This window comes from Pollicipes pollicipes, unplaced genomic scaffold (genome assembly GCF_011947565.3).
Source record: "Pollicipes pollicipes isolate AB1234 unplaced genomic scaffold, Ppol_2.1 Scaffold_4881;HRSCAF=5763_pilon_pilon_pilon, whole genome shotgun sequence".
In the NCBI taxonomy this organism is placed as follows: Eukaryota; Metazoa; Arthropoda; class Thecostraca; order Pollicipedomorpha; family Pollicipedidae; genus Pollicipes; species Pollicipes pollicipes.
The window spans coordinates 60,004,612-60,026,656 of NW_023596576.1; the positions used below are offsets into that span (position 1 = coordinate 60,004,612).

Consider the following 22,045-nt stretch of genomic DNA (forward strand, 5'->3'; position numbering starts at 1 on the left):
AAGACAATCGTACTTGCAAGAATGCATTTTCATGCGTGGGCCTGGCTATGCGTACTCAAGCGCAAAAAAGGGATCCGCACATTTTGGCGATTTGGTAAAACTTAAAATAAGACCTCAGCAACTGAATCAGAAAAAACACGCAAAAAAATTACACTGCACAGGTTGACACAACATACACAAACTGCCCTGGTGTCAGAACTGTCCTCCACACAGACACGACGGTAGTCGAGCAGGAAACTACCGAGGTCTCTTCTTTCGAAAGCAGCCGCAATCAAGACCAGTTGTAAAGAGACTCCAGCGAGGGACCACGGCAACTACACGGGCGTGGTAGCGGTAGGCTAGTTCACCGTTACCAACACACATTCAACACGCTTAGATTCAACAATGCTTTCAATGCTTTTCTTTCCACAATGCTTAGATCACGGCTACTGGAAGCGTATATCATTAAAAATTCATCGATGTTGTCGACTGACATTGTCAGCCATGTCCGGACCACTATCAGTCAATATTTACATGCGACCGGCGACTAGCGTGCACATGATGGTTGATCGGTGACCTTTTTGCCGCCCACCCTGAAGGAACTACGAGTTCTCAACGCATCGTACCCAATTTGCCTGGTTCGCGCAGGTGTCCGGCTCCGGCCGTTAGGCAGCATCATTCGGAGCATAGCAACCGACACCTCCCACAAAACATCGTCGGTGAGATGATGTATCATTAGCACCATAGCAACCGACACTTCACACAAAACATCATTCGTGAGATGATGCATCACCAGCACCACAGCAACTGACACCTCTCACAGAATATCATTCGTGAGATGATGCATCATTAGCACCAAAGTGACCGACGCCTCTCACAAAACTGCCCCGCCTATTCACCGCCGTACAAAGCGTCTAACAGAATACCGGATAAGGGAGGCTGCTGCGTATATTTCTTCTATGAGATACGTGATATGGGTGTTATCGTGCGGCCCTTGGCTAGGCGGGGTTCAGTAGGGGACCTCTCCTGACCAACATTTTACGAGTGGCGTGAAGGTAGTACAAATAGCTTTGTTATCGCAAACAATTATGTGAGCCACCACGACTTCGACAGACAGGCACCACCACAGTGTTTGTCTTGCATATCGTAAAATGATTGAAGCGGCGAGCGTCGGTAAGCAGCACTGTATGAGGAGACAAAAATTTTTGACCTGTTCAAAATAGTTGACGGTGCATATATATATACATATATATATATATATATATATATATATATATATAATATATATATATATATATATATATATAATACATACATACACCCACATATATATATATATATATATATATATATATATATAGATATATATATATATATATATATATATAGATATATATACATACATACATACATACACACACACATATATATATATATATAAATATATAGATATATATATATAGATATATATATATATAATCATTTATCGCGGTCAAAAACGCGCACATTTACCAACAAACACGCGAGTCTTTCATTGCGTTTTTATAAGGCAGCTCACCTGAGGGGTGTTGACATCTTTCTTCGCCTTCCTCTTCGCTTTATCGTCGCTCTCTTTTCTCCGCCTTGGCCTTCTCGAGGAGCTGTTTCCGCTTCTTGGTGTACTTTCTCGTCTGAAAGATAGTTGGCACCCGGTTCTCCAGCGGCGGGCCGGGCCGGCCGGGGCCACGCGGAATGACTAGACTGTGCAGCCGCTGCACCAGCTCCTCCACGTCGGCCAGAAGCACCGGGTCCACGATGTTCTTGTGCTTGCGCTTGAGCTTGCGCATCTGCATCCTGCGGCGTCTCGTGATGAGAAGCGCCTGGCCGCGGTTAGCCTCCTCCTGTCGCGCGCGGAGTGGCAATGGCGCCGGCGCCGGCTCGCCGCCGGCCTCCGGCTCGGCCGGGCCGTCCCGTCGGGCGCCAGCCGGCCGGGAGCGCGGCGTGCCGCGCGCCGCCGGCTCCGGCCGCGGCTCGACCGGCGGCCGGGCCGGGCCGAGCGCCCGGCGGCGGCCCTCCACCGGCGATGACTGGCCGCGGCCGGGCGAGCGGGCCGCGCTGGCACCGCGCCGCCGCTCGGCCGGAGCCGTCTCCGGTGCACTGTCGCCGCCCGTCGGCGACTTCGAAAGCACTGTAGTTCGGCCGCGCGGCTCGAGCACCGGCTCGCTGGCGTCCGACGCCGGCGAGCGCGGCACCGGCGTGGCTCGCAGCCGCGGCCCGGTCTCGCGCGGCCGGCCCGCCTCTCGAGCGCGCGGCTCGGCGTCGCCGCCGCGGTCCCGTTCCGCCGGTCGCGGCTCGGCAGCTGCCGCAGCCTTGCGGAGCCGCGGCGCCGCCTCGACAACGGCAGCGCGCGGCGGCGGCGCCACCTCCGACGGCTTGACGCGGCCGCGTGGCCGTCCGTCCAGCGGCCGCACGTCGACGGCCGCCGGCTCAGCGACGCGCCCGACCGGCTCGTCAGCGGCGGTGCGCAGCTCGTGCGGCAGCTTAGGCGCGCCGTCGTAGTCGGTCTCCAGCGGCTGGCGCGCGGCACGCAGGTGCGAGTTCTTGTTTTCCAAGTTGAGGATCTCAGACAGGGACGGCTTCCGCGTGTGGCTCTCGCCCGGTGATGGCAGCGCGCAGCGGGGCGAGCGGGGCGACAGCCGGTTGCCGATCTTTACGTACGGACTGCGGCCGCCTGAGCTGGCTGGTGAGGCGGACGCGGCGGCGGCGGTGGGCCGGCCAGCCGCCGCCGCCGGACCCGCCGCCAGCTCACCGTCCGAGCTGTCGCTGTCGGCGGGCGGCGCACGGCGCGGCGGGCTCGCCGCCTTTTCGTCCACGCGCACGCTCAGTCGCAGCCCGTTGCGGCCGGTCGAGGGCGAGGTGCGCGGCGGCGGCGGCGCGTCCGGCGGCGGCCGGCGCGCTCCGGCGGCACCTAGCGGCGTGCCGGCCGTCCGGCTCTCCCAGGGCCGCACCAGACTCTGGCCCGACTCGCCGCGGCTCTGCGCCGACTGCTTCAGCTTGTTCTTCCACCAGGTCTGCTTCTCAGGCGTGGTGACGCGCTCGGCCACCTCGGCGTCGTCCTCCAGCGACTTGAGCGCGGCCCGCACGCCACCCAGCACGGCCACCTCGAACTCGGAGTCGTCAGAGCCAGAGAGTGGCTGAGGCGCCGGCACCGCCAGCACCGGTGGCGGCCGCGGGCTGGACGGTGTCTGCGGCACGGTACGCAACGGTCAGATATGACTGCCGCACACACACGACGAACGCCACGAAAATGGCAGGCGAGACATAAAACAGGCAACCAGCCACACTAGCTAGGTGAGGCATAGCAGCAGCATAGCAGTGAAAGAAACATAACCTAACATAGCAGCGAAAGAAACTAGGAGTTAATCATCAATTTAATGACTGGGCCAATACCAATAGAAACAAAGTAAGTAAACAACGATGACATGTGAGAAAAAAAAACAAATTGTGGAATTCAAAGCGCCTGAACGACAAACTGTCACGATTTGGCAAGCATCGCGTTTTCCACCTGTCTGAACATCAGCACACATTGTGAACAGCACATGCTGAGCCCGGTCGGCCACGCTCTTACCCCGGCAGGCACCGAGGCAGTGGTGACGGGCGTCAGTCTGTCGGGGACCAAGCGGCTGCGGCGGCGGCTCCTGGGCCCTGGCCTTAGCCTGCAGGGCAGGGGTGCCGGAGGCCCGCCGGCCCCTCGGCGCCGCCGCCTGCTGCTGCAGCTCCCGGACGCCGTGCGCGCCGCCACCGGCGGCCGCGGCGGCCGCGTGCCTGCCCTGCGAGTGGCGCGACTCGTGACCGCGAGCTCTGTGGGACGGCTTGTCAGCCGCCGCGGACACAGGCTCGGGCCTTCTCGCCGCCTGCTGGTGCCGCTCGTGACCTCTGGCCTTGTGCGGCACGGCGGCGGCGGCGGCGGCGGACGCGTCCGCATGTCTGCCTGCAGCCGGGTGATGCGCCTCCTGCCCTCTGCTCTTGTGAGGAGAGGTCATGGCGGTAGGCGGCGCGGTGTGCTTGGCCTGGGCAGCGTGTGGCACCTCTTGACTTCGAATCACGTGATGCAGGGAGGGCGTGCCTGCCGTCGGCGACACAAGCCTGGCATGCGACGAATGTTGTCCCTCCGCGCTCCTGGTTTTGTGTGGGACAGGCGCGGCGACAGAAAACTCCAAGTGTTTGCTGTGGCCCTGGTTCGGAGCCCTGGCCTTGTGTGGGGAGGCCGTGACGTCCGGAGAGGCGACGTGACGTCCGGGGGTCCGGTGAGCCAGGTCATGCTCTCTGACCTTGTGGGGGGAGGGGGTCGCAGGAGCCGAGGGCGCATGGAGCCTGTCTTGGGCCACATGCTGCGACTCCAACGCACGTCCCTTGTGCGGCGACGGCGCTGCGGCCGCGTTGGCCACGTGCCTTGACTGGGCCACGTGCTGCGGCTCTGGCGCCCGAGCCTTATGGGGGGAGGCGGCGGCGGCCGGCGGTGCCGCGTGCCTCGTCGGCACCACGTGCTGGTCGGCGGCCCGGAGTCTGTGGGGAGAGGGGGCGGCGGCCGGCTGCGGCGGACCCGGCCCGGTGCCGCGGTGCGCGCCAGCGGCCGGCGCGGCGGCCGCCGCCGGGCGCACGTGACCCGGCTGCTCGTCGGCCAGACTGTCGGCCACGTCCGACCAGCCGCAGCTCTCCGAGTCCGAGTCTTGGCCGCCCGAGCCCGACGACGAACTGTCCGAGTCGATGTCCGACTGGTCGCCGTCAGAAGAGCCGGCTGAGCCCGAGCCGGAGTCGGAGCCGTCCGGCTCGGTTGGCGGCGGCGGCGGCGGCGGCAGCGGCGGCGCGTCTCCCGGCACTGGTGAGTCCTGAAATGATCACTGCCCATCAACACCCCACAACTCAATCCACACAACACAGATGTCATTACCATATGATTCTGGCATTCTGAATGGCAAAATGCCAGGTGACTGAACAGCTAAGCAATGACAATCAATAGACTTCAAGACACCATGACAACAGCAAAAAAAAAATAATTAACACAATGACCAATAACTAGCATTATTGACCTAATCAAATGGATCAAACAATTACCAACAGCCCCAGCTGGTTTAAGAGCAACACATACCCTGATGGCCTTGACATCAACAGTGGATGGCAGGTCCACACTGTCGTCATCCTCCTCCTCCATGGGCAGTACTGGAGGCCAGCTGATAGCAGCGCCATACCGCAGTGGCGGCTCACCAGACATTGCCAACTCAGCACCTGCCAGGGTATGAGGCCTTAGCACAAAACAATTGCCAACAGCATGACATTTGTGCTTCTTAAGTGAAGCAATTCCTTAACATAATACATACATACATACATGCATACACAATGACTCATATTCGGTCCTCTAGAAATACTTATAATGGGCAGCCAAAATATCAAGAAAAATGCATCATATGGCAGTGACATACTCTTCTCATTCTGACCATTTTAGCACCAAAACATATCCCTGGAGTACTGAAGGGCTTGTCATATATGCACTGTTATCATATATGCACCTCAATCATGCATCACAATTGAAGGAGTAGCAAAAGACAGCCACCAGAATTCCAGCACTGTGTTCAATTTTCCATAAACTTCAATGTATTGTGAGCAGATTAGCAATATATCATACAAGGAATTATTCTGGTGATAACAATAAAGTATTTTACAGGGCAACTTAAAAAACATGATTTGGCAAGCCAGGATATACTTTCAAGACAAACCAAAAAAGGCCATTGGTTTCTTTTACAAACATTCTTTTACACAGTTCTCAGTAAAAACAGAAGGAACTGATATGAGTTCCATCAAAAACAAATACATCACTGCTCAACAAACAGGCATCTCCAGTTAGAGTAGGATAACATAACATTTCACACCTCCTCTATATTCAAAGTACTTACTGCATACTATAGTAGAGACAAATATTTTGTACTATACTATGAGGCAATATAATGTGAACATAGCTTACCCTAGCAATATGGGCATGTTGCCATTGTCTACTTGTTTCCAAGGTGAGGAATTTCCATTTTGTTGACTACTTTATGGGAAGAATTGGATACTAATTTCCAGAATTTATAAACAGTTAATAAGATGCTTGGTTATTTAGTGTTCATTTCACAACCCAGAGCACCATTACAATGCTCAGTCTAAAGGCAAAGGCAGCATGTTTCTGGGTAGCCATGCTCCATACTAAAAAAGCTTGCAAGAGCCAGTTCTATTATCATATGGTTAAGCAATATGGAAGACTTCATATAAACAATACTGTGAAGTATTTTAATCACTTTTAACACATTGAGCTAATAACCATGACCAGCATGAAAGCTATACCATCATGATAATTAAGTGCATCTATTGGTGCAAATGGTCATATGCTAATGAGCAATAGCAGGCTTAATATGACAATAGGTCTATGTAGTCCAGACTGGAAAGGGAAATGCTGCACCAAACATGTGTGTTATAGTGTAAAATCCAACAACAATTTCAGTGCATTCACAATGTAAATCTATAAGCCAGAATTTGATGCATAGTCATCAAAAATTACATTAAATAGAAAGGTAACTTTGAAAAAATAGTGATTTTCCTGGCAAATTATTGAGCAAACTATAAAAAGTTGTATTTTAAGAAAACTCAATATGATTCACAGGTCAGACTTCACCTAGTCTGAGCTTGGCACATACATTCTCCAGCATTAGCACAATGATTTCAAGTAAGGTCCAGTATAGTGGATATATTTTTACAGAATGACATGTAGGATGGCCCATTCACTTGCAGATAGGGTGAGTAAACCCTCAAACAAGCTATCAGTGTATGAAATATTATGCCTTTATCACAAACATGATCTTTAGGCTGAAGACACACAAAATACAAAGCAAATAAGTCTGCTGCAACTTTAAACAGCCTCACCAAGAAGGCACTGGCATTATGATGTGGCTTCAGTGAACTGTTTCTGATGGCAGAGTTAACTTACACAGTGCACAAAATGACAGGTATTGTGGAGACACAACAATCATATCTTCAGAAATCCAGCATTTCTGCAACTTTTCAAGCTTAAACAATGACCCACAATCAAGCAATAATACTGGGTAAAATCAGATGTCCACTTTCATGGGACAACACACAATAAAAATTGCAAACATTGATTCAGTATTTAAAGCTAGTGGTAATCAAATGGTTCCACATCAGATATCTTGAACACTTTTAGTGCCTTACCTAACCTAACCTTACCTTACACTTATCGGGATTTAGAGAGGCAAACACAACCGTCTCCTACGGCTCACCGTTCTTTGTAAGACGAATTGCTCCGATTCTTGAAACAGGGTCTCTTGTCGAGCAGATATCGCATATTTAAACCCAGCTCAGAGGCTTCGCTGGTGCAGGGCCGCAACCTTACAATAACATCAATAAAATAACGCAACAGCCATGTCCTTCAGATCACTCGCCAGTCACGCCACTCAGTGACCACCTAGTATTTGCCCAACGCATTTCCGATGCAATGCTTCAATAAAACATAATAAGACAAATTATGCGCAATATTTGGTCACCACTGTTGCTTGACTTGAATACAAAGTATGGGCAAGTGTGTACTTGTGCACAAGATTGCTGGTACTTTCCTCTTGTTGTATGCGTATTGTCCATCATGCAAACATGTGCTCCTTCTGTTGTAAAAAATCGCTTACCAAAAACATTCAAAGCTAGACATTTCCAAGTTTCTTTGACTTATTTCATAATTTGTTTTGCAGAATTTTTGTTGTACTTGATCATACTTGACATTGCCGTATTTCTCTAATCAAGTGTTTCTTAGGAGATAATATGATACACATTGAAATGCAAGAATAACCCTCCCTGGAATACATAAAAATTGTTTGAGTTTTTTTTGGTTCTTAGTGCCAGCTCACGCCGTGCAATCTGTATTTCTTAAAATTACAATTTAATATTTGGAGGCACTACTAGCGCTTGCAAGTTGCTCGCTCGTGCCCCTGGTTTGTGTTAGCGGCCGCCCGCCGTGTTGCGGTGGGGCTGGGACAAGATTGAAGTGACGAAGGGGTGAGCTGGAGCCAAGTAGGAAGTTGACGGATGAAGGAAGCACAGGTTTTTCTTTACCTTGATTTATTTGGTGTTGGTGCTGTGGTGCGTACATTTGCCTCGGCTGTGTGGGAATCTGCGTAATGATCGCCGCCTCCGTCCATTTTTGTAACTCGTATTTTGGAAGGTGTAGGGTGCCCAAGGTTTGGTCACAACTTCACACATTTAATCAATGTATGTATTAATGTATGTTGTGTCATACTGTGATGCATTTGTCTGCCAGAATGTGGTTGTGAATGGTTTTTATTTGCCTAAATGTGGTCCAATTTGTTCATCATATTTTGCAACAGACCAGGCAGACTAGTCCTTCATGCATCACATGATGCATGAAGGTAATGTGCTCTTGTAATAAAGCGATGATTTGCCAGCATTTGCATCAATGGTTCACCTACCTGAGTCTGAAATTCTCCCTTTTTTCCATAAATGCTTTGTTTATTGCATCATTTTGCAGTCATTACCATTTTATTACAGTTTGTATGCCCGGTAATCTGATTTTGTGTGTTGAGAGGAGTTATGGCCATAATATGCCTAATTGTGAACATGACTGAACATCAGTGGCTCTAACTCTTTCTAACCTAAGCTATTTGTAAGACATCATAATACTGGCAGCCATGGCAATGATACATTTTGTGTATAAGCACCTTCTGTACAAAGGAAAAGCTGAGGTATCCCAGGTTGGGGCTATCATTCAATAAAACAAAACAGATGATTGACAGATGACATCACTGCATTGACTTTTTAGTGTGAATAGATATTTATAAGCATAATATATGATACAATATGTGAATGTGATGTTCACTGCACTATGAATACTAAGAAAGGGCAGGTTTCCAAATTGTTTGATCTAGCAATGCAGGTTAGGGAATCCAGAACTGGAAAAGAGCTAGACAATCCCCCTAAATACGGAACCAACAGTTCTGAAGCTTTATTTGCTTCATGCTTTTTTGTAAGTTTTTGTAAGTAAGTTTGTAAGGCTGCAACATTGTCCCTTGATCCTTGTTGAGTAAGAAATTAGGTGTCTGCCCATTGCAGGGAGCATGTGCAATTGCCAATATATTGTAGGCAGCATTTTGAAAAATTGGCTAAGGTGTATAGGGCACATTCAGAGTGGAAAACATTGTAAGGAATAATAACAGTATTTTGGAAAAATTAGGCCACATGGTGTGCAGGATGTGGTAAGCACTGAAAACATTGTGAGAATTGAGAATCACAGTGGATGGTAGAAGCAAACTGCATCAGTACCAGGCTTATGGTTTCCATATAGCTGAGGCTTGCATCAGCTGTACTATATCCTAGATATTTTCTCTGCAGCTTCTGTAGACTAAAGCATCACACATTATTACACACCACTGAACAGACATGCGTTGGTGTGGTTAGTGAAGCATGATACAGGCATCACAACCTGTCAGGTATCTGTTTAACATAATTGAACTGCTCTCCTGATCAGTATTATGATATGGCAAACACATTGCATGTGATATTGGATAATGCTAGTGTGAGAAACTATTTGGCTGTCATTTGACTCACTTGGGCATTCTGGAAATTGATGAAGTTACACTGAAAATCTAGCAAAATCAGCACAACTGCAACTTACCAACTTAACCTTGAACTTGATGATGTGACTTGCCATCCAGTGTTCTAATTTAATGTAACTTTTCCTTTTGAGACATAAGCTTTGTGTATTATGGTCATTTGCTGACCTTTGTATCCATATTAATTTAGTTTATTTCGCTGAGAAAGAGTACTCTGGGTGAAAGGTTTTGTTAACAGTTATAAAGCCATTTTCCACTCTAGTGCAATTATCATCCAAAGAATTATGCTGATTTTTGATTGTTATTGTGCATACATCTTGAATGCTTGAGCTGTTGATTAGGACTGGCTGGCATAACCTTTGTTGTGACTTGGTTTCCAACAGCATGGATTTTTCAGTGGAGTGCATGTCTTAGTGCTGACATAACTGACCTTTCACAGAACCACAGCTGTAGGAGCACTGCCATTAAGCTGTGGCATTTAGTATTTAACATTTCACTATATCCAGCTCTCCTCTGTCACTCATGTTACCATGAGACAGAACATTTATTTGCTGTCCAGCATGCTGAAACTGTAATGATTGAGCCAAATAGCCCACAAGCCTAACTGACATTCCCAGTGTTACAAGCAACTTGTCGCGACTTGTGCACATGTGTCAGCAGTAGCTGACATGGGTGGTGGTGCTGCAGGCGCGAGCAGCGGCCTGCGTGGCTCCGGGCTGGTAGCGGCGGCGGCTTGCGCGGCTCCGGGCTGGTAGCGGCGGCGGCCTGCGTGGCTCCGGGCTGGTAGCGGCGGCGGCCTGCGCGGCTCCGGGCTGGTTGCGGCGGCCTGCGTGGCTCCGGGCTGGTAGCGGCGACGGCCTGCGCGGCTCCGGGCTGGTAGCGACGGCCTGCGCGGCTCCGGGCTGGTAGCGGCGGCCTGCGTGGCTCCGGGCTGGTAGCGGCGACGGCCTACGCGGCTCTGGGCTGGTAGCGGCGGCCTGCGCGGCTCCGGGCTGGTAGCGGCGGCCCGCGCGGCTCCGGGCTGGTAGCGGCTGCGGCCTGCGCGGGCCGGGCTGGCGGCGGCTGCAGCGATGGCCTCGGCGACGGACGCGGCGCCGGCCGTGCGCGTCGTGTCCGGCGTTGCCAGCAAGCCGATCCGCGTCGACAACTGGGGCAACTTCTTGGCGCAGCGGATCGAGGCGCTGTACGACAAGCAGGAGCACTGTGACCTCACGCTGCGCTTCCCGCACACGGACCTGAAGGTGAGCGCGCGCCGAGGTGGGGCGGCCGGGAGAGACGCGGCCACGGGTGTCGCGGGGTACTCCTCGTGTGGCGCCCCTCGTTTTGCGTTCTAGATAGGATTGGTGTGTGAGCCCATGTTGGATTCGGGGTGGGGTTTGCAGTGGTGTGTAGGCGACATATTACGTCAGGAAAGGTGACGTCCGGTGCGATGATAGCCCGTGCCTTTTGCACTGACGCTGACTTGTGTGTGGTGAAGTTTCATTGTTTCAGCATGTGCTTTTTTCCCCATATTCTGTTGTAATTCGGGCTAAGGCGAGACCTAAGCACCCTTCCAGGCACAGCTACATTAGATGGGCTTAGATTGTGTGCACACTATGGGCAAAGAAGCGTGCTCCTGTTCTCATTTTCACACTGAGTGCTCAGTCTCTGTCTTACTACTGCTGATTCCCACGTGTGTTTGGGCACTGTGACTGGCCTGCTTGCCTGATGCTGGCTGGTTCTGCAGGCGCACAGCCTCGTCCTGCATGCATGCACGCCGTTCTTCACGAACCTGCTGAAGGGCAAGACGAGCGGCCACAAGATATTGAAGATGCCGCCACAGATCAGCTCCACGGCCATGGGCATCATCCTCAAGTACGTGTGTGCCGTGTGCGAGCGAGCTGCCAGAACTGTAGACGTGACGCCAGCCAGTGTCTCTAAGGAATAGTTCCGCGATAGCGAAACTGTGATGCTGTGGCTTTGGCAGGACAGGCGTATTTGGAGTCAGAGTGGAGGTGTTGATGAATGGAATTCAATCCAGTCGTCGAACTGCTTGCCGCCATAGTGTGTCATTTGCTAACTAAGGCCTTACAACGCACCCAGCTGCTGAGGCTATATAGCGCTGCCTGCCTCTCACTGCGGCAGGAAGGGCGGGCGCTGCGGAGAATCGAACCCCATAACTCTGGTTCCCCAGTTGCGCAGTGGCTAAGAGGTGTGCGTGCGCATTTCTGCGCGTCTAGTCGCGGTTAATCAGGATTTACATCAGAGACACAAACTAAGCCAAAGACCCTGTGAAAGACCAGGACAGGTGTGAGATAGGAGTTGTCTCGGGAGCCCTACATTTTGATGGAGGCGTTTTCCATCCTAATCGTTCACCCACGAATTTTTCGATGATGCTTTCGGCAGCTGTAAATGTCTATCAAATCATTTAGTGAGTTTTCTTATGTCAGTTGTTAGCAAGCGATTGAAGGACAGGCTCTTTGCTTGAACATCTTCTGTTGCATACATGTACTGTTGTCTTTCGTCCTGTCATAACAACTGATGTACACTTCCAGGCAGTGTTTGATCTTGTGTTTTGCTGAATGCTTGGGTTGACCTTGGCCTTACAGGCACGTTGCTGGGTTTGGTGATGGGTTTGGCCCATTCTGCTCCCACCCGAACAGAAACCATCGGTGACCCAGCTGTCCCAGTGTGCCGCGGCCCCAAAACTCAGCTGCGTCCTCTCTCGGCCAGGTTTGTGTACACAGGCCGGCTGGAGGCGCCGTTCAGCGTCGACATGCTTTACAACACGGCCAAGCTGCTGAAGCTGCAGATCCTGATCCGCCTGCTGGAGGCGCAGATGAGCAGCGCCGAGGCGACAGCCGGCGCCGACTGGGCGCGCCCGCGCGAGGTCGGCTCGCCTGGCCGCGCCGCCGTCGGCCGCCCCGCCAGGTCAGCTGATCGCGAGCGCGCGCGCCGCGCTAGGGCAGGGAAGAACCGTCGGTTAGACGGCAGCAGCTGCCTAACCGCCGGCCCTGGGTACCGGCGGTTAGACAGCTGCTGCTGTGGGAATGTGCTCAGTGGTGGGAGGGGAGGGGCCGCTGAAGACGAATCCGATGACGTGATGCTGGTCCACTTATACTTTCTAAGCGCGAGCTTTTGCCCAACCTGCGACGGAAGGGCGCCGGCGGTATCGTTCAATCGGCTTCTACTAGAAAGTCTCGGCCTGACCCCTGTAGCGGAGGAACACAGCAAGATGCGTACCGAGGCCAGAGTTGGTAGTCGCTCTTGTCGCATGCCTCGGCCGCGTTCCTCGATGTTCACATATGCGTTCTCTTGAATAACGGGGTCCGTGTGCACTTTAGGCCACAGCAACAGAGGAACTCCGTGTATCAGCCCACCAATTCGCAGCTGGCTGCCAAACGCAGGTGAGTGTTAATCACGCATGACAGCCATGTGTGTTCGCAGCCAGTGCACAAACTTGCAGCGTACATGTTGTTGCCATCCCTACCGTGAATGTTGCTGCGCAGATTGACCAACAGGTCAGACTGGACTACTCAAGTTTAATAGTTGAAATATGTCACCCTGTAAGATGCTTCTCCTCTTCAGACGATTGAAATGACTACTTCATGGGGAGTTTTCGTATGCACAACGTACTATATGAACAAGTAGTTTGAGAACAAGAACCCTTGGCGGACTGGTACGGGTGAGGGCCGCGTTGTCTGTTCGCCAGAGTTCATCCATCGCGCGACGCGGCTAGTTTGTCATCACCAGTGCTGACGTCAGCGATACAGCCATGCCGACCGCCGCTGACCCGTCTCGCGCGTGCCCCGCAGCATCGTGCGCGCCGCCGAGCCGCCGGAGGAGGCGCGCCCGTCGCGGTTCGAGTTCCCCGACACGGACGAGCTGGAGCTGCACTCGCGGCTACCGGTGCTCGACTCGAGCAGCCACCAGCCGGCGGCGGCGGCGGCGGCGGCGAGTGCCACCGCCGCCCCGGCCGCGCCCGCCGCCGCGCCGCCTCCGCCGCCCCGGCCGGCCGATCCGCGAAGCGCTGTTCGAGACGCTGCGGCAGACGCCGGTGAAGCGGGCCGCGCCACAGGAGAACGGCGGCGAGAAGCGCGCCCGGCTGGAGGCGGCCGACGCCGGCCATGACGTGCATGTGCTGCGCGAGTACTACGAGGAGCAGCGGCGGCGCGCGCAGCTGCTCGACGAAGAGGCCGGCGGCGGCGGCGGCGACGTGGACGCCGACGACCCGGTCATGGAGGCCGACTGGCACGAGGAGGATGCGGAGCCAGTGACGACCGGAGCCGAGCCGCCCGCCTCGGCCGCCGCCGCCACGGAGGAGGACCCGCCCGACCCGGAGGTGCCGCCGGCTGTGGCAAGCGCGCCGGCCGCGCCGGCCGCGCTGGCCACGCCGAGCACGCCCCGCCCGCCGCGGCCGCTCCTAAAGCAGGAGCCGACGCCGGGCGGTGCCGGCGGCGCCAGCGCCAAGAAGCGGGTGCAGTTCTCCGAGAGTCCGCAGCTGACCCTGACCGTGCAGGACATGGGCGACACGTCCGAGCTGGTCAGCCAGCTGCTGAAACAGCACCCAGAAGTGCTGCGCGGCGGACAGAACATCAAGGTCAGTCCGCCGCCTGGCGCCCGCCCGACCGCCCCTCCCTTCCCCTCTCTCTGCTGCTCCATTCCCCTACCTGGGCAGGGTGGGCCTGTGTAGATTTCGCCCTTCGGTTCTTGACTTTACTGTATTGGCGTTTGTCTTACTCGTGCGCTGTTCTGGATCAACGATTGCATCAGCGGGTTTGTAAAATATTTAGAGCTGACGTTTTTTCCAGCCAGATGTAGTCGGCGAGGTGCTGATTTTGGAAGTGATGTGATTACATGTCCGAGGACGGTACACTGCATGCGACATCCTATGCTTTATCAGCGTGAATTAGACAACCGTCGCGGCTCGCGTGCGGCCATCACCGGTACCGCGATGGACGCCGCTCCCCAGACTTGACCTCTGCTCTGGCCGGCAGGTGCGTCTGGTGACCCAGGTGGGTTCGGGCTCGCCCGGCCGCAGCGAGTACGTGATGGTGAAGCAGCAGCCGTCGCCGGCCGACACGCTGGAGTCGCCGCTCACCTGCTCGCTCTGCGCGCGCGCCGGCAAGCAGGTGGACTTCTGGTGGGCGGACCAGATGGCCAAGCACTTCCAGGACGAGCACAGAGACGCGGCCGCCATCGACCTCAACACGCTGTCGTGCACGGCGTGCGTGCAGGCTGGCGACCCGATCGAGTTCGCCGCCGTCGACGACTACTTCACGCACCTGCGCGACGTGCACGACACGCGCGGCGTGAGCGGGCTCGGCGCGTGCCAGCTGTGCGGCTTCTCGGCGCCCAAGAAGCTGCAGCTGATGTACCACCAGTACATCAAGCACGGCATTCAGCCGCCGCGCTTCATCACCTTCCCCAAGTGCGACCGGTGCGACTTCGAGGCCATCAGCGACTCGGAGCTGGCGCAGCACCGGCAGCGGCGTCACAAGGTCACCAAGGAGTACAAGTGCAAGGACTGCGGTGTGCTCTTCAACAACCTCAGCCTGCTGGAGGGCCACATGCGCGGCAATGCGTGCCGTCAAGCGCCCGACCCCAAGCGCAAGCTCGAGTGGAAGTGCGAGTTCTGCGGCATGTCGTTCTCGCGCAGCTATAACCTCAAGGGCCACATGCGCTCCGTCCACAAGCTGTCGTCGGAGTTGCGGCGCGCCACACCGGCGCCGCCGCCGCCGCCGTCGCCGGCGTCCGTGAAGCAGGAGGCGGCGGCCGCCAGCGACCCGCCGCCGGGCGCCGCCGCGCCGCTCGACCCCAGCTCCGAAGCCGAGTCCATGTCGGCCGTGGCCAACAGCGTAGCCGCCTCGCTCAGCCTGACGGTGGACGGCGAGTACATGCAGCTGCCGGACGGCATTGTGCCCGTCGAGGACGAGAACGGCATGATCTCGTACATCGCGCTGCGGCCGGCGGCCGACGGCGGCCCGGCCGTCTCCGGCGGCGCCGTGGTGGAGGTGACGCAGTACACGGTGCCGGTGGTGGTGAGCAGCGGCGGCGGGCCGCACGGCCAGGACACGGTCACCATCCAGGTGGAGCAGCCGCGGCCGGCCGCCGGCGAGCCGGGCGGCCCGGGCGCCTCCGACGGCGAGTCGGTGCTGCCCGATGTGCAGGCGCCGGCGGCGGCGCTGGCGCCGCGGCCGCCGGCGCTGGCGCTGCGCTCCACTGAGAGCATCGACTTGCCGCGCACCACCGCGCCGCAGATCGCGCTCAACTTGGTGTCGGTGCCGCAGCTGCAGACGCCGCCGGCGGCGCCGGCGCCGGCGGTGGTGGCGCGCGGGCCGCGCCTCTGGCCGGAGGCGCGCGGCCGCCGGGCGGCGTCCGGGCTCGTCTCGTCGGCGCAGATGAGCGTGTCCAGCTCCCAGATCACCGTGTCCGACCTGGAGGCGGCGCCGCACGAGCCGGCCGCCATCCTGCCCGACCTGCCGCACCAGCCCGGCCACGGCCAGACGGTGGTGCCCGGCATGTGCGCCGCGCCGTCGCCCGGCCACGGCATGGCCGCCGCCGGCCTACAGTACGGCCAGCGGGTGAGCGTGGCCGACCTGCAGCACGGCCAGATCACCATATCGGACATGGCGCACGGTCACGTGATCGTGTCGGGCATGCACGACGGCCGCCAGGTGAGCATGGCGGGCCTGCAGCCCGGCCAGGAGGTGATCGTCACCGAGATGCCGCAGGACCAGGTCACCATGTACGAGGTGCACCAAGGCCAGGAGGTCATCGTGTCGGACATGCCGCATGGCCAGGAAGTGCGGCTGGCGGGCGTGGGTCAGCGTCAGGAAGCGAGTGCGTCAGAGATGCAACATGAGCAGAACATGTCTGACATGCAACACGCTCAGAACGTCATTGTCTCGGACTTACATCATGGGCAGGGAGTGGACGTATCAGAAATGCAGCATCGCCACGAAGGCAGTGGATCTGGTATGCCCCATGGTCAGGAAATGATTGTGACTGATACGCATCAGGGCCAGGATATGATTGTGTCTGATACGCACCAGAGCCAGGAAATGATTGTGTCTGAAACGCACCAGGGCCAGGAAATGATTGTGTCTGACACGCAACAGGGCCAGGAAATGATTGTGTCCGACACGCAACAGGGCCAGGATGTTAGTATGACCGACGTGCAGCATGGCCAGGATATCGGTGTATCTGGCATACAACAGAGCCAGGATGTCAGTGTATCCGACCTGCAGCAGGACCAGGATATGAGTGCAGCGGGCATGCAACAGGACCAGGATGTCAGTGCAGCGGACCTGCAACAAGGTCAGGATGTCAGTGTTTCTGATATGCAGCATGGTCAGGACGTCAGCGTGCCTGACATGCAGCAGGGTCAAGACGTCAGTGGACCCGGCATGCGTCATGATGTCAGTGAATCAGACATGGCCCACGATGTCAGTGAGTCCGACATGCACCACGTCATGGAGTCTCACATGCATCACGTTGTTCGTGAATCCGACATGCACCGTGTTCTCATCGAGTCCGACCTGCGCCAAGACGTCAGCGAGCACGGCATGCAGCAGTGTCAGGAGGTCGATGCGCCTGAGATGCAGCACAGCGAGGAGGTGATCACGTCCGACCTGCAGCAGGCCAGCGAGGCGGACATGCAGCACGACCAGGAGGTCGGCTCGTCGTCGGCGCACTACGGCCAAGAGGTGAGCGTGGCGACGCACGAGGCGGCCTCGTCCGGAGTGGAGCTGGACGCAGACGCGTCTGCCGCGTCTGCCGCGCGGTCCGAGCCGCAGGCCGGCGCTCCGGACGCGCCTGGCGACGCGGAGGCGTGCGGTGCCGGGGCGGAGCGGAACGACGGCGCCGCGGAGCAGGCCGGCCGGCCGGCGTCGCCGCCCGCCCCGGAGGACGGCACGCCCTGCCCGCCGCCGGCTGAGGCCGCGGAGCAGGGCGAGCTGGTGCTGACGTTGGAGGAGTCGGACTCCGAGCTGCCGCCGCCGCCGCCGGTATCGGAAAGCCCGGCCAGCCCGGACGCGCCGCCGGCCGGCCGGACGGCGCCCGACCCGGCCGACGCCTGGGACGAGGCGATGCCGCCGGCGCCGCGGCCCGGCGCGCCGGCCGACGCCGCTGAGACCGCCGAGGCCGCGCTGGCCAGGATGGACGCCTAGAGCGGCGCCGACCGCGGTCACGACGGCGTGGTACGGCGCCCGAGGCGTGCCGGCCGACGCGGCGGTTTTAAGCGTGGGGCGCGTGGCGACCGTTCTGCGCGCGGGGAATCATAGTTTTATATGAATGTGTGCGCCCGTTGGTGTGCAGTGCCGTGGCTGGCGCATTGGTGAACGTGACTCGCGGTCGAGAAAGTGTACCGGTTTTCTATGCACCAGCACCGCCATCCTAGACATCGGTTCGTTATAAACTTTAGGAATGCGTTGTGATTTATTTTCAGCATTTTATCGCGGTGGATACACTTGATGGGCGGAGAACAGGCTGCTGGGTGCGTCTTAGCTGGGACCGGGAGCGAGCGCTCCCGCCGGCCGGTACCACGTCTACTATGCCATACTGTACGTCTGTATCGTGTACATATGGTGCGGCTGCACCCGCCGGTGGGCGGAGGGCCGACGTCGTGTCGCGGAAGCTGCGTCTCCCAGTAGTGGACACTCATCGAAGTCATCAGTGAATCATGTGGTCTCATCGTGTGCGTGAGCGCGCGTCCGGCGGACAGAGTGCTGGCTGCGGCCGCCGGCGGCCCTGCGCCGACTCGGGCGGCCTGGACTGGGATCAGCGGCCGTCCGCCCCGCCGGGCCTGGCGCGCGGAGGTCGGCGCCAGGCTATCCGCCCCCGCGGCGCTGGGCTCTGAGCGTGGCTGTTTTGTGATAGTCCCGTGTGCTGTCCCGCCGCCGCCGGTCCGCTCGCGCAGGGCTTGTAGATCTTGACGGCCGTGTAGGGCGCGCGCTGACGTCGGGAGAAGGGCGCATCTTTGGAGGCGACTTTTGTAAATACAGATTTTGCTCTCTGTTGTCCAGGCGCCGCCGCTTTCCTTTGCTGGGCTGCGCTCCGAGGCAGGCTGGGCGAGGCGCTGCTCGTGCTAAATTGGGCGCGCGGTCGCTGTAGTCATTTGCGTCCAATCAGTCACACAGCGATGATGTCCGGCGCTGGGAGGACGGCAAAACATCATAGGCCTGCTCCTTATTGGCTTGTGGCTCGAGGTCCGCCCACCGAGGTGGTGTCGTAGAACACGCCGAAGAGAAATTCCTGTCGTTCTGAATATGGGCACAAGCAGAGTCAGCTGATCGAACCCCTTGAAGTCGCATAGCGCACACAAATGGCGCGCTTGAATCGTGTTCGAATGACAGCTACTGACAGACTTTATGTAACGAAATGCATCACTATCGATCACACTCTCCAAATGGGATCGAGAACTGCCTGTTTGCCGGATATACCAGACGGCCAACAACTCATCGACCGTTTCAAAGCTTTGCTATGTCAGCGCAGACGACCTTGCAAACAAACACACTTACTTCGCCTTTAGGCCAAGTAAGGAATGGGCTTCCGATCGTCACGTGAAACGTGGGGAATGGGCTTACCCTGAGGTGAGGAATGGGGTTCCATTGGCTTATGAAGAACGGGGCTCTAAGGCCTGTTCCTCATTGCTAAATGTCTCCACATTCCTGTTTACGTGGCGCCACAGGTAGCTTCGCCGCGATAGTGCACACGCTTTGGAACACAGCCGCTCGCGTGTGACGTGCTACATACGTCATGAGTGACGGCTTCTGATGAGCGCTCCGCCAATGAAGGACTGAGCCAAGTCCCATGAGCCAGGGTCAAGGTCACCGCTGGGCACAGGTCATGACTGAACGCTTGGCCAGCCTGCCGCCACACCCTGTCTGAGCCGGGAGCCGCGCCGTCAGCGACCTGGCTAAGCCGGGCGCCGCGCCGTCAGCGCCGCCTGGCTGTTGTCGCTCAGCAGCTGCGGCGTGACGCCCGCGTCTGACTGAGCGGCCCACTGTCTCCGCGCGGCCCGAGTTGACTGCAGTTTGAGTCACGCTTGGCAGAGTTCGCTAGTAGGGGGGGGGGGGAGAGTCGCACGGCCGGGTACAGCACGCCAGAGGGGGGGGGGGGGGGAATGAGCCGCACGGCAGGGCAGCTCGCGCCTTGGCGGGTACTGAGCTGCCCACTCTGATGGCTGGGGTGGGCTGAGTGCTAGGGTCGCGGGGAATTGGGACGAGGGCGCACCGAGCATTAATTAGTAATTTAGTGACTCGCTTGTTGCTGCTTTTATTTCTTTTGCTATCTTAAATGCAACTATGGGTCACAAGCGTGACTATGAGGTGAAAGTTGGGTTTATATATGACAGTAGCCATAGCCTTATTCCTCGTAGAAAAATCGTGAGGATGGAGATGAAGATGTGTCGATATTTCAGCAATATGCCTTTATTGAAGCGAATAGCAGAAGTAAATTTTACTATTGTTATACACATTGCTATATTACATTTACTTTTGCTATTCGTTTCGATACAGGCATGTTGCCGAAATATTAACGCATCTACGTCTCCACTCTCCTGTTTTTTTTCCCACGAGGAACAAGGGTATTACTACTTGCCTTATCTATGTGCGTAATAATCCTCGCAAATGCACTGAACAATTTATTTAATTTTGAGGACTGGGCTCGCCGCCCCTCCGTTTGAGTCCCTAATTCCATCCCTGTGTCGTTGTGGGGATCCCCGTATGATAAGGATCCATGCATCATAGCAAGGACCCCTGAACCGAAGCGAGGATCCCTATAGCGCAGCGAGGATCCCTGTATCGTAGCAGCGAGGATCCCTGTATCACAGCAAGGATCCCTGTACCGTGGCGAGGATCCCTATATCGTAGCAGTGAAGATCCCTGTACCGTAGCAGCGAGGATCCCTGGAGCGTAGCAGCGAGGATACATGTATCGCAGCAAGGATTCCTACATCGCGGCGAGGATCCCTGTACCGTGGCGAGGATCCCTATATCGTAGCAGCGAGGATTCCTGTATCGTAGCAGCGAGGATCCCTGGAGCGTAGCAGCGAGGATACATGTATCGCAGCAAGGATCCCTACATCGCAGCGAGGACCCCTGTACCGTGGCGAGGATCCCTATATCGTAGCAGCGAGGATCCCTGTATCGTAGCAGCGAAGATCCCTGGAGCGTAGCAGCGAGGATCCATGTATCGCAGCAAGGATCCCTGTACCGTGGCGAGGATCCCTATATCGCAGCGAGGATCACTGTATCGTAGCAGCGAGGATCCATGCATCGCAGCGAGGATCCCTGCATAGCAGCGAGGAGCCCTGTACCGTGGCGAGTATCCCTATATCGTAGCAGCGAGGATCCCTGTATCGTAGCAGCGAGGATCCCTGTATCGTAGCAGCGAGGATCCATGTATCGTAGCAGCGAGGATCCCTGGAGCGTAGCAGCGAGGATCCCTGTATCACGGCAAGGATCCCTGCATCGCAGCGAGGATCCCTGTATCTGAGCGCTACACACCGCTGCTCAGCGGAGTCGGGAGCGCGGTGCACACTGATCACCCGCATCCGGCGCCTGTCACAAGATCGGCAAACAATTTGTGCCCAGGGCATTCCAATCGTCAACGCTAATGTGCAGTTGTCGGCTGACGCGCGCCAATGAGATTACCGGCCTGATCTCCCGCGGCGGATGTGCTGACGTCAGCTTTGGTGTAGCGATCGGACGTCCGCCGGCACGGCTGCCATCTGTCGGCCGAACAGGCCAGCCGCTGCTGCCTAGCTCCTTTCGCTCTCATAGTCTGTCAGTTTATAACGACACTTATTTGTTGACATATCAACGCAGAGCGAAGTGGCCACAGCAGCCGAAGCGCGGTTCAAATTCTGAATTATCAACATCAGTCCACGTTAAGTGTCACAGACCTTCAGTTCGGAGCGTCCTTCGCAGATGATTGACCCGCCCGAGGCTACGTGGTACAGTTCGGGTCGAGTGGCGTCTAGTACCAGTCATCGCTGCTCCTTGCGAGGCCTCCCACGCCAGACCACTGCTTCATTACGAGAGATCTTTATTATATTACGATTTCATCTACGTTGTTTGTACTGTCAAATATCAGTACACGTGGCGGCTGACTAAAACAACTCAACACTCAGGTCACACAACAGGGACGTCGCCACGGCGCGTCCCAGCGCGCATCGCACACTCACCGACGGGCCGATAAAATCATCACAGACATCGCGCCGCTCCACCGCACGCCTTTGTGATTTGTACAGGGACGATCCTCCGTTAAGTAATCCCACGATTTGGCTATGTGGGCAGCCCGGCGGCGGCCGCGGGGCGCCACTACGGCAGGTACACGGAGCTCATACTCTAACAAAGGGCGGCCGCCGCCCCCCGGCGGAGAACAGCCCACTCTTTGGCCAGTACTAGGTGTCCAGGTAGCAGAGGGCGAGGCGCCTCA

The 22,045-nt window shown here is 56.4% G+C and overlaps 3 protein-coding genes across 3 annotated transcripts; 2 read left to right on the forward strand and 1 right to left on the reverse strand.

The window, feature by feature from the left end:
* Positions 1–1,848: 1,848 nt before the first annotated feature.
* On the reverse strand, positions 1,849–5,170 carry LOC119100697 (myosin-1). Its single transcript, XM_037223774.1, has 7 exons — positions 5,108–5,170; positions 4,620–4,733; positions 4,367–4,505; positions 3,587–3,663; positions 2,801–3,203; positions 2,483–2,698; positions 1,849–1,859 (listed from the first exon to the last, which is right to left on the reverse strand). The coding sequence occupies exons 1-7, from the start codon at positions 5,168–5,170 to the stop codon at positions 1,849–1,851; spliced, it is 1,023 nt and encodes a 340-aa protein (XP_037079669.1).
* A 5,534-nt stretch (positions 5,171–10,704) lies between these two features.
* On the forward strand, positions 10,705–13,879 carry LOC119100698 (uncharacterized). The gene is made up of 7 exons (XM_037223775.1): positions 10,705–10,864; positions 11,350–11,477; positions 12,336–12,533; positions 12,947–13,009; positions 13,418–13,524; positions 13,631–13,772; positions 13,861–13,879. Exons 2-7 carry the CDS (start codon positions 11,434–11,436, stop codon positions 13,877–13,879), a joined length of 573 nt encoding a protein of 190 aa, XP_037079670.1. The 5' UTR covers positions 10,705–10,864; positions 11,350–11,433.
* Positions 13,880–14,032: 153 nt separating this feature from the next.
* On the forward strand, positions 14,033–17,773 carry LOC119100699 (zinc finger and BTB domain-containing protein 24-like). The gene is made up of 5 exons (XM_037223776.1): positions 14,033–14,202; positions 14,600–15,691; positions 16,175–16,427; positions 17,154–17,367; positions 17,761–17,773. The coding sequence occupies exons 1-5, from the start codon at positions 14,125–14,127 to the stop codon at positions 17,771–17,773; spliced, it is 1,650 nt and encodes a 549-aa protein (XP_037079671.1). The 5' UTR covers positions 14,033–14,124.
* The last annotated feature ends 4,272 nt before the right edge of the window (positions 17,774–22,045 follow it).

What these genes read in the sequence shown, in the direction of transcription:
- LOC119100697 (XM_037223774.1), bottom strand. Translation starts at nt 5,170, where the DNA reads ATGGAGGAGGAGGATGACGACAGTGTGGACCTGCCATCCACTGTTGAT. An exon ending in CTGCCTCGGTGCCTGCCGGG is followed by an intron (nt 3,204 to 3,586) that starts GTAAGAGCGTGG and finishes ACCGTGCCGCAG; the next exon opens with ACACCGTCCAGCCCGCGGCC. An exon ending in GGCGGCGAGCCCGCCGCGCC is followed by an intron (nt 2,699 to 2,800) that starts GTGCGCCGCCCG and finishes CCGCCTCACCAG; the next exon opens with CCAGCTCAGGCGGCCGCAGT.
- LOC119100698 (XM_037223775.1), top strand. Translation starts at nt 11,434, where the DNA reads ATGCCGCCACAGATCAGCTCCACGGCCATGGGCATCATCCTCAA. An exon ending in GCCGTCGGCCGCCCCGCCAG is followed by an intron (nt 12,534 to 12,946) that starts GTCAGCTGATCG and finishes TGTGCACTTTAG; the next exon opens with GCCACAGCAACAGAGGAACT. An exon ending in CAGCTGGCTGCCAAACGCAG is followed by an intron (nt 13,010 to 13,417) that starts GTGAGTGTTAAT and finishes CGTGCCCCGCAG; the next exon opens with CATCGTGCGCGCCGCCGAGC.
- LOC119100699 (XM_037223776.1), top strand. Translation starts at nt 14,125, where the DNA reads ATGGGCGACACGTCCGAGCTGGTCAGCCAGCTGCTGAAACAGCACCCA. An exon ending in GCGGCGGACAGAACATCAAG is followed by an intron (nt 14,203 to 14,599) that starts GTCAGTCCGCCG and finishes TCTGGCCGGCAG; the next exon opens with GTGCGTCTGGTGACCCAGGT. An exon ending in AGTGCGGCTGGCGGGCGTGG is followed by an intron (nt 16,428 to 17,153) that starts GTCAGCGTCAGG and finishes ACCTGCGCCAAG; the next exon opens with ACGTCAGCGAGCACGGCATG.